The 12,156-nt window shown below is 38.1% G+C and overlaps 1 protein-coding gene across 1 annotated transcript in view; it reads left to right on the forward strand.

Moving 5' to 3' along the window:
- PKHD1L1 (PKHD1 like 1) overlaps nucleotides 1-12,156 on the forward strand; it is a 1,597,738-nt gene that overhangs the window by 834,898 nt on the left and 750,684 nt on the right. The window contains exon 32 of the mRNA XM_044066249.1: nucleotides 3,187-3,351. Coding sequence (XP_043922184.1) covers nucleotides 3,187-3,351 — 165 coding nt within the window. The remainder of the gene's footprint in view (nucleotides 1-3,186; nucleotides 3,352-12,156) is intronic.

Genomic DNA, 12,156 nt, shown 5'->3' on the forward strand with positions numbered 1-12,156 from the left:
GCAGCAACTGCTTGCTACAAATTTTTTAAAAAGAAACAAAATTGTTTTCCTCAAGTAGAGGACCTTTTTTTTTATTTTTTTGTTCCTCAACTTAGTGTTGAGTGGGAGAGGGTGCCAGGTGAGGGGTGGCACTTGGTGGCAGAATATCTGCTACTCCTGTTGCTTCTGAGTCTGGGTAAGAAAACTACATGCAGGAAGAAGCACATGGAGTCTACTTTTTTGGGAGAAAATCTTCTCCTGCATTATCCTGTAGTTTTGTACCCAGTGCCCACATCAATTGCTGAGTCAGCCACCCATTTCTTTTACTCCCAGAATATCTCTGGTAGTGCTGTGCCTGAGGCAGAACTTGAGGGCATCCTGGGGTGTCTGGCCATTCACATCCATGGAGAGGTTCTTATTTTATGCCCTGCCCTGATGCTTCACCTTCTTGGTTCCATATTGTATGTCTCAGAGTTGGGCTTGTGATGAGGATTATCTCCCCACCTGTCCTTCCCCATCCCCCCTTTGGCCCATCCCTCCTAGTGTGATGTCCTCAGCCTCCACCAGAAATTGTTACAGGAGATGTCCACAAAACCAACCTGTGATGGTAACACCCATGCCTTCCTGTTGCTCTGTCAGATGCCTGAGGAGCTAATCAATAGAGGGTTGCCTGGGCTGTACTCAAGAGCTTTAACTCTTGTACGCTAACAGAGAGGCTTAAGACACACATGGTCACTCCTTTACAGTCCCCCCACCCATGATGTTGAAAGCAAAAATAGCATATATTCTCCTATCCACCCAGATGACTTCAGATTTAGGGAGGTATTGAAATGATGAGAAGGCAAAGGGGATGGCTCATAGACCTCAGTAACATTCTACTAAAGGTCCTGCAAGAGACTTTATGGATCCCAGCCTTCTGCCTGGGTTGTCTCCCTGTGGATAAAATAGTTTAACTAGTCATTAAACTTCCACTGGAAAACCCTGATGTTATGGCACCTGCCTCAATTAGACTATACAGATAGCTGAGCCACTCACATGTTGGACATGGTAGATTAAATTGCTAACTATCTCCTGGATACAGGATCAAGCTCCATGCATTTATACAACCCTGATGTTTTGCTTCAGGGTGATAATCTATATCATTCATATATTAAGAGCTATGCTGAGTCACTGGATGAGCTGCTGCCCAGTCAGCTTAAAGACAGATTGCAGTCACTGATGGCAACAATGTAACCTCTTGCAATTCTTAACACGATACTCACATACAGTTCAGCTGATGGTACTGCACAGTCAACAGGCACCAACATGGCTGTTTATCATTACTTATGGCAATGCCTAACTGGCTTTGTTGAGACCAACGATACCACTGTCCCCTTCAATGGACTTGTTTTCTTTGGAGCAAATATAAAACGTTATTTACAACAAGGAGAATAAATGTAAAACTATTTCCACGGCTTTGCTAAATTCCATATTACTTAATGCACTTCCTCTAGACATGCTCTAGAGTCCATATCTGCTTTAGTATTGGCATGACCAATGGCAGCAGCAGCAGAATATAAGGCCTCTAGAAGGAACTGTGGCTGCAGTAACTTTTTTTGTTGCCAGCCCATCAGCAGAAATAATCAACAGCAACAGGGGTATCACTGACCTCTTTCAAGGAGGCAGAAGTATAAACCATGAGACCTTGCCCAACTATCCCTTTAGGAGGCACATGGGGTCATCTCTCTCTCTCTCTCTCTCTCCCTTGTAGGTGTAGCTCAACCTTACACATGACAAGTAGATATTGACAGTGCTGTTCTGAGGCTATTCAGTTAATTTCTACACCCATCTATGTCCTCAATCTGACCTCTTGGCAGTCATCCCATACAGCCAAAGAAGTACAGCAAAAAGAGGTAATAAGCCTCAAAAGGGGAAGACCATTCAGAAATTCAATGAGATCAGAAGGGGTTAGGTTATTATTCTAGGATATTTTGTCACCCAAAAATACAAAGGACCTTAGGTCTGTATTAGATCTGAATGGGCTAAATTAATTTAAATGCAAAGAGTCTTTTCAGATTATTATGATATAGACTATCCTTCCCTATCCTTCCCTATCTGTCAGAAGGAACCTAGATGTACTTTTTGGACATGCAGATATCTTTCCTCCTCCTCCTCCATATAAAGATATACAAAGAGTTGAAGCCAGTCACTACCAGTTCAGGACTCTTCCATTTGTTCTCATCGCTGTCTCAGAGAGTTCACCAGATGTATGTCTGTAGTTGCAGTAAACCAAAGGCTGCAAGGGGAGAAAGTGTTCTTCACTCTGAATCACTGGCTCCTAGTTGTTCCCACAGTGAACAGGATAATATGTGTCCTGAAGTCCGTAATGAGTGTTTTTCGGTCTTTTGGGATCACAGTGAGCACTGCATACTCTCAGCTCTAGCCTTAGCTACTCACCTTCAGAAGGTAAAATTTGTAAACAATTCCATGCGGAAATCAACTGTCCTCAAAAAAAAGGATCCTACCTCTCCAACAGTAGGCTTGCTCAACCTGAATTTCCATTAGGACTCAGATTCCTTCTGTTTAGCTTCCTTAGAAATTGCAAAGCTTTTCTAAGAGGTACTCTACTTGGAAGACTACATGAAAAAGATACATGTATTTGTGTTCAGAAAACTCTCCCTTCCAGCTTTTTAAGTAGCATATTCTGTGGAATTGAAAATTATATCTGGGAAATCCCATGTTCTTGTGGTTGTGACTTCAACAACTAGAAGAATTTTGGACTTGTAAGCCATATAAGTGGAGCCCCCTTACTTAGTTTTTCACAAAGATAGAATGTTTATGCATACTACTCCTTGTATACATTCGGTAGCTACAGAATCTAACCATAGCCAAATCCATCATTATAGTAACTGCACAACCTTTATTTAACTGTTAAATATAAGAAATTGTAGGAACTGTCACATTTAGGACTAGAATAAGACTAGAAATTAAGGTTCTGGCTATAGGAACTGGTAGACAGAGAAAGAAGCAATGATGGAGATTTAAAAGGTGAAGATCAACATGGCTTCTGGACCTAATGGAATGTCATACTATTGATGCCACTGAGTAGAATGCAATAATAATTCATGTATTTGTGTATTATGAAAATAATACCATTTGTACTTAATACTGATTTAATTTGGTTAAGGTCATGTATCTCTTATTTGTTCTCCTGTTTGGTTTCTTTAGTGAACCAAATCACCTGCCAAGTTGGGAACAGTAGTGCAGGCCCTGGCACTGTCACTATCAATATTCCTCATCTTGGCTGGTCAGAAAGGACTGCAATTGCCACATTTAACTTCACCTACCAGATGAACATCACTGGCATGTCACCTTTATCTGGAAGTCTTACAGGTATGAGTAAATTACACTTGTACAATCACTAAAGATCTAGTTGCATATTATTAAGATTCAAACATAAATGTCATTATATTACTCACGTACTGAGTTTCCTTGAGGTGATAATAATAAACAGAGGTTTTTCGTTCACCATCTTATTCTTTAACTTATTCTCCTGTGTTGCATTTTTGAGCTGCTTGTTAAAAGTTGAACATTACATAACTGTGCATTTTTACGACATGACATAGGCAGAATTAAACAATTTCAGTATAAGGGTTCTGGATATCAAGAAGGCCTATTTCACTGCTGACAAAACTGTTGATATGCACTTTTCTTGCATGCTTGAAGTGGCATCTGTTGTTTTATTTTACTAATACCTCCAACTACTGGTCCTTCCTCTGAAGTATGTAAATGAAGGAGAGTGGGTACTGTATAGTTTGGATGTGTATGAGAAACTGAGATAATGCTGAGAGAGAAAAAAGGCACCAGAAAACTGGTAAAGTATTTGCATCCCATGTGAAGGGGAGACTAGGATTTTCTATTACAATACCCTCCTTCTAAATGTTTGGACTGGTGTGTTACTTTTTTAGGATAAATATAACAAAACACGTGAGGGTGCTGTCAAAGCACAATACAGAAGGGCTGTTGCCATCTCATCTGCTAATATTTAAAGTAACTCAGCTCTAGATACATTTAAAGTTGCATTTTGTACTAATGTTCAAACACATAAACTAATAAGATGTCTACAGTGGCAGTGTTGCTGGGGATTATTAACTGTCCACTATTCACATATGTCCATTTACTGCCTGGTATTCTGTCCAGATATTATAAATACTGCTACATGAATCCTGCCTGAGAAATGACAGAGAACAGTTGTGCTGTGGTACTCACTATGACAGTAGAACTTAGAGTGAGAGAGTCCTGTAGTGGTATGTGTAATGAGAGAGTCCTGTAGTGGTATTAGTAATGATAGGGTACTGTAGTGGTATTAGTAATGAGAGAGTGCTGTAGTGGTACTAGTAATCAGCCACGGTCATGCTTTTGGATATGATAAGTATTTGCCTTACTGAAACATTATAGTGAGTTTTATGACCTGAGGGTGGTATCCAGGCAGACAGTCATTGACTAGTTCAAAAAGGACTGACCAGTCAAGCCCTAGACAATGAATGGGCTTCACATGAAAAGAATTATAACATATCCCAAGATCTGGTGAATTTGGAGGAAGTTATGTATACGGGCACAGCCATCTGCATGGGGTGGGCCTTCCTTATGTAAAAACGTTTTGTTGGAATCTACTTGAGTTTATCAAGTTTAATTAACTGGGCTTTGATGAACTGGTTGGAAATTGCATCATATGCCTTGAACACTGTCACATACATGTAGTTATAGTGCCCTTGTATTCATTCATTCATCCATGCATTCATTTTCACCAACCATATTATCCATTTCATGGGAGAAAGGAGCTGAAACTTAACTTAGCAAGCACTGCACATCAGGTAAGAACCTGTCCAGAAAAAAAAGATGTACATCACACACACACACACACACACACACACACACACACACACACACACACACACACACACACACACACACACGTGGGCTGTTTAGAACATCACCAGATCACTTACACGTATGCCTGTGGGGGGATGAATCAGATTTCATTGTTGGCTTATCATGAGCTTTACAAAATTAAAAAAAAAAACATAACTGCTTTTATGGAAGGCATGTTTTACCTGATTTTGGTGTAGCTATAACATGAGACAGCTATTATTTTGTGATGGGAAATTTTGTTTGCTGAAAAATCTGATGAGATCACAACAGACATTAGTGAGCAGAAGCCTAAATGTTACACCAGAGTTATCACAGCAGCTGTAATCATAATGCTATTTTGTTGAAACATTAAAACTTTAATTTTATTATTACATCATTTCAAATCATTACAACTTTAATGTACATTGCCCAAATGCAAATGTATTGAGACAGGGTCAGAATGAAGAGTTCAAAAATAAGGAATAATTAACTCCTTCATATAAAATGACAATAAGGAGATTGGAAGGTTCATAGATACTTAGTAGGCAATTGATCTGTAAGGATCTTAAGAAGTCTAACCTTACATTCCTATGGTAGTCTGTATCCCTTTTATTTTGCACAAGAATAATCCAGAGGCTGGCTGAACAAGGATGTGTTAGGATATTTACTTGTTGCCGCTCTCCATTAGGTGCATGACTGCTAAACTGGAAATGAATTTGTGGTTTCTCATCCACTCATCCAGATTATGTTGCATTACAAAGTTGCATTATTTTGGATATGCATGTGAAAGAATGAGTTCAGCAGGTCAATACATTTTAAATGAATTTTGAAAATGTGGCAGGTCTACTAGCTGAGTTGTAGATAAAGTATATGGTCATAGAAGTGTATACATATTGAAAAGGCTGAACAAACAACTTGAGTTTTAATGACACATGAAATTTATTCTTTGAATTTTCAGGCTGCACAAGCAACATCACAGATCACACACACACACACACACACACACACACACACACACACACACACACACACACACACACACACACACACACACACACACACACACACACACACTGTGTCCACAGTTCACGCTGCTGTAAAAGTGCACACTCAAATTCAAAAATCAGATCCTGTGGAAGATAATGTAGAATATTAAGACTATGAGCTGTTAACGAGCTGCATTCCTATATTCCTGGGTTTGATTTTTTTTTTTGCCTCCTTTAGCCTGCTGTGTGAGTCTGAGCAAGTATCTTAACCAGATAGTTCTCTGGGGACAGAGCAATAGCTAGTTGTTGATGTAGTGCTCTACTCCTGAAAAAAAAGTTTTTTTCTCTCAAAGTCAAGGAGTGAAAAAAAATCTTTCAATTTCATTTCTAATGTGAGAAGTTCAACAGCTGAAAAAAAGTTCTTTCAGTAATTGTAGCAAACTACTTGCTACAAATATAACAAGCAGCTTGCTACATTAATTCTGAACACTGCACATAGGGTTGCCACCTTTTCAAATGCCCAAAGTGGGACATTTTTGGTACAAACATCAGATTTTGCAGGGAAAAACATACCCACGGCCAGTACAAAGGACAGAACTTCATTTTTTTGCCTAAATAAAAACTTATTTTTGTAGCATTTTAGTTGTTTATCAGTTTCTCATGGTGTTTCAGATACAGAATAACTGTTTTATGCAACTGTTACATAAAACATAGGAAATATATTTGTCCTAAAATCTCAGGACATTTGCCATTTTTTTTCATTTTTTTTGCAGGACACAACTCCCCAAAGAGGGACTGTCCCTCGCAAAGTGGGACAGGTGGTAACCCTAACTACACATGGAATGCTAAAGCCACAACCATAGAGCTTCAGCCCTAAGTACAAGAACAATACTGGCATTAAGAAACTGAATGTGGGCTACCACTGATCAGCATCCACTGATTGAGCCCCTGATGCTTTGTGCTTGGGGCAGCTGTCCCCTTCCTCTACCCTAGCCATGGTACTGTCTGAAGAAATTAAGCTAGGCTCCTCAATAGTCTCCTGAACTGCATACCTAGTAACTACCTATGAAACTAAAAGTCTTTTCTAAAGCAAGTGCTACAATAAAAGCCTACAAAAGAGGTCCCTCCTTCTCACTCTCTAAGAAAAAAATGGTTAACATTCTACACAGTGATTCAATAGTCAATATGCCATGCCCTTCTTCAACTGTATTTAGAAGTTCAGAGGTAGAAGAAATGCAGTCTACTGTCTGCTTCTCTGAGATTGACCACAGCATACTATGAATTTTCTGGGTTTGAATGGTTTTTTTTTGTTTATTGTTCCACTGATTTTCAGGTGAAGCTTTTTTGTGACAGGGTTTGTAGAGTTAACTGTTTCAATCCATGATATAACAGGTTATTTGAAGTATGTAATGCCACAGGTCACCAGTTGATAACTCAGAAGAGAGTGTAAATAGAAAACATGCATTGTCAAGGCTTTCTGACATGGTTAGAGTTAGGATAATGTGCAATATTTTTCTAGTGCTTTCTGATTGTCAGCAAAGGGTGAGAATTTGCCTTATTTTTGCATCAAAACAATCGTCTTCATATAATATATGGTTGAAATTCAAAGAACTGCTGGATAAACAGACTTTAATAATTAACTAACAACTACTCATCACATTTCTTTTTCTGTTTAAAAAGCTTTGTTTTATAGTAGACACCATTGTAAATAGTTATTTTAGTGGTTTATTATTGTTCTTTTAGATATTTATATTTGTTTTATAATATATATTGTTTGTTAAAATTTTAAAGAAAAACAATTGAGAAAAAAAAACAATCACAAGTATCCCTTGAACACCACCATCAGGAAAGTTTCACTGAGTGAAACTCATCTGAAAATAATTAATTTCATGCATTCCCAGTGGTTAAAATATTAGAACTACTTTTGCAGAATGGATTTCTTGTTTATTTCATGAATAGTCTGTACAATGGCATGCCCTATGTTGAATGCCAAACACAAGTCTATTTCAGTTGTACTTAAGGGGCATTGCATTGTGCTACTCTTGATGATTTCATGTTGATAACATTAAGTTTTTTGGTATACCAACACCATTCCACCCATAGTAGCAAAGTCCAATCCCAAATTACAAAAGTGTACACCTCGTGGCCAGCCTGAAAGGCAGCTTTTGAATAGAGGAGTACTGAAGTGGAAAATCTTTGAGTGCCACCCCATACTTAGTCAATCACATGACAAGCAAGTACCCCAATGATATTAGTTTAGTTGTTCAGGGGTTCAGAGGATAAGTGAGGAAGTATTGTTTCCCAGAAAGAGGGGAAGGATTGCATTTGACTAGAACACCTTCTTGAAGAAGCAGTAAGTTCCAAAACAGCAACATAATTCAAGAATACCTCATGCTGGCTCAATGGCAGAAAGGGATGAAACAGCCTTGGGTGTGACACCACTGAAGTGGGCTTATGCAAAGTGTTCAGGGTGTTGTAACAGCCATCTCAAGGAGTGGTACATGAGACAGAAGTCCCAAAGGGGGGAGAAACATGGGAGCAGCCTATCACACATGTACTGATTCTTATTGGGGACAAAAGTTACAGTGTCCAAGAATTAAAGAGCATGAAATAGTAGCAGAAAGTGTGGGCATGCACATAGAAGCGCTTATGCATGGTTTGCATAAAGATAACTCTAGCATTCAGTGTCTGTTGTGATGCAAATTCACATAGTTCAGAGATATTACACATTAAAAATATTCAGCAAAACAATGCTACTATTCCTGAGGGCAGCCGATCACAGGACCTTAAACTGTATAGTAATAGCTCATGGGTTGGCTATCCATGTTCTGTTACTATGATCAAAAAATGAAATTGCTGGCCACTGCATATATTTAGAGCTTCACTGAATCATATAGTTTACAAGGCAGAGTTCTTCACCCTTATATCAACACCCATCCTCAGAGGGCACCTCTTGTCTCCAGGAGGGATTAACAAGTCAGGATGGGGATGAATTTATGAACACCCATCTAATCTTCAAGGTTTGCCTTATAGCAAGCATGGGTATCACTCTGCTTTTATGTAATATATTCTAGAGATAGGGGAGCACTGCATTATAAATTTTTCCCTCTTGCATGTCCTATTTGTTTGTTGTTGGAGATTCAAGGCTTCAGTTTGAGTGCTTCTTGAACCATTTGTTTTGTGAAGCTGTAGGAAGTCAAGGAAGGTTGAATCATAAATAACATGGAATGATAGTCATAAATCACAGTACAGGATTCTATACAAGACAGAATACAGGGACATAGTTTCAATCCTGTCTTGGTAAATGAAGGTCTCAAGTCATGTGACATTTTTAGTTAGGAACCCTCAGAGGTATTTGTATATGTGTGATGTGTTTGGACCGATGCATGCTGAAAGGGACATTATATTCTATAATTGGTCTGATCAGGATAGATTGTGGAAGAATGACAACTTCTTTTCACTTGGATGACAAACCTTGACTTATTAGTTGGTCTAAGCAGAAGTAGTCCTGTCTACTGTTACCACATGGTAATCAAAAGATAGGGACATGTCCACAAGACATCGAGATCTCTGATGACCATATCATTTTGGAATGGGTTGCCAGCTATAATATAAGCTGCTTTCATATTTTGTTCATCAAATTTGACAATGCTAGATTCCTTTGCATTTAACATAATCCAATTTCCTCCCCTCCTGATACACCTTTGATTTGTATGGTTTAGCACTTGCTAGTATCAGCTGCTGATGAATGACAGGACCATCTTGAAGTCATTGGCAAATTTAGTCAGGGATATGTTGCAGTTTGTGATTTGGAAATCCAACAAGTTTGCTTTCTGAGGTGGCACTTGGTTATTTAACTACATGGGTTCTGTCTATCAGCCAGTTTGTTATCTGACTTACAATATAAGGGCCTCTGTTTTAGGCATCCAAGATTATCTGGAATACTCGCACAGGAAATTGTTTCAAAAGTCTTGGCTAGATCCAAGTATGAACTGCATGTCCGCTATCTACAGCTTCATTGACTTTTTTGAAGAAGTTTACTAAATCAAATAGCCATGATCTCCTTATGATGAGTCCATATTGGTGTGTCTAAAAGCATTATTTTTTTTATATTGGGGATTATAAACAGATATAAATGAATACATTGCATGGCTTTATAAACTGTAAGTATTAGACTGATGGGGCTCTAGTTCCTGTAGTCACTGTATGGAAGGACATACAGATAGGCATTTTCAATAACTCATAACCTATGGCTTTGCTTAAATATTGTTTAAGATTTCTTATCTTTCCTTGTAAATGCTAACTTTCATTTGTGTTCACTATGATCTTCCTTATGGTAACTTTCAGATTTTTGCTGAAATTTTTGACAGAGTCTTTAATGTGGGTAGAGTTTGATTTATTATAGATCTTAATTAGCTTTTTCATTTATTATATTGTTTATTAATAGTGCAACAGCTTGATTTATGCTGCTTCATAGACTGGAGTAAAATTCATTGACATAAGTGACAATTGAGACTACATGGGGCTGTCAGTTTTGCATTTGAATTTTGAAAGCTCATCGTGTAACTTTGATAAGTTAGCTTTTTAGTCCATGAATTCAGAGGTGCTTGTTGTGGTGGGTTTAGATGCATTAATGCTGTTACTCCAGCCATGGGTAGACTATTAGGGTACACTGAGTGCAGAGGATGAATGTTATTTTGTGGATTGCCTTCCATGTTGTGGCACAGAGGTTTGTTAGTGCTACATATTGTTCATCGCAAGAATGGACATGTGGGTTTAGTTGCCATGATGTAGCACACAGATTTTGTTTTGAACACTGGCACAGGTATGGTTGAACCTCTGGGGCAGACTGCTGTGATATGGTGTAGGTACTTGGTGCTGAATGCTGATGTCAGTGGATATCTGTGTGACTGGCTACCATGATATGGCATAGCGTTTTGTAACTGTACTGCCTTGTATATGAAGTCTTCTCTCTGCTCTACAGAGACTTGTTGCAGTGCAGCACTGTAAGCAGTAGACAGTCTGTGTCATGTGATGAGGGAGATGTTGTACTGCAGTGCCACCTCATGCCCTATATGGTTATAACAGTGTAATTCAGTACTTTTGTATAACCTATAGCTTTTATGGTGAGGGGGCAGTGCATTATGGCTATGGTGTTCACAGTTTGTAAATTTTCAGCTACACCCGTTTGATGCCTCATATTTTTGCATTGTCCCTTATAAATGTTTTGATTTTCTGGTACGCTATGAGTATTACATCATTCAGTAAAGCCAGTCATTAGAGGTTCATACTTTTTATTGATCTTATATGCATGTTGATACAAACCTGTTGTTCTATTAACATTTTAAGTGAATTAGTGTAATATTTAAAATTTATCCTTGACTCTGTGTCTTTGTGCCCACATTATTTTTTGATTTGTCCACACTTCTTGAGCAAAGAAATTGATGTACGTGAGGAGAAGACTCGTTCAAGAGATTTAGGTTAATCAATTTAGTTTTTGAAAGCCAGTAATCATGCAGCATGCCTTATTATTGCTGTTTTTTTCTTAAAACAGGTTAGAAAATAAATCAGTTTGTTTCTTAACTGTTTCCACTATACCATACTGGGGTGGTCCACTAGGCCAAAGTGAGCCCATTTTCGGTGGAGGCCTGGTGAGAAAAGCTCCACATTAAAACTAACATACAATAGAAAATTCTCAGCAACACTTAAATAAACAAAATAATAGCACACTACTACATACAGTAGAAACTTCTCAGTAATAGCGCACTACTACATACATTAGAAAATTCTCAGTAATAGCGCACTACTACCTACATTAGAAAATTCTCAGTGACAGCTAAATAAAGTAAAAGCTGACTACATTAATTACAGTACAGTAAAAGGTATGCAGTCACAGTTTAGTAATGGTAGGCGGTTATAATCAGCAACTACATTAGTCACAGTACAGTACAGCTCTTTATTAGCAACTACATTAGTTACAGTATAAAATAAGAGATTGTGTTGAATGCCATATAAGGTGCCATAGTTAGGTATACTAAGAAACATATGGACAGTTTAACTTTAGTAATGTGGTAAGCATATTACTACACTTATGAATATATGTTCTGCAGGATGTAGCGTAAAATTAGGGCAAGAGAGTAAATTTCAATCATATGAGTCAAAAGTACACGTTAGGAGTACATGTCATGTACATAATGTCAATTTCAATAACTAGAAGATGTAATAATAATGTAGGCCTAGATGATCATTGTTGTGATACCCATGTTAATAGGTAGATGAGTTTAGCTTGTAAGGGCACATC

The sequence above is a fragment of the Protopterus annectens genome, chromosome 3.part1, assembly GCF_019279795.1.
Source record: "Protopterus annectens isolate FY-2018-M chromosome 3.part1, PAN1.0, whole genome shotgun sequence".
In the NCBI taxonomy this organism is placed as follows: domain Eukaryota; kingdom Metazoa; phylum Chordata; order Ceratodontiformes; family Protopteridae; genus Protopterus; species Protopterus annectens.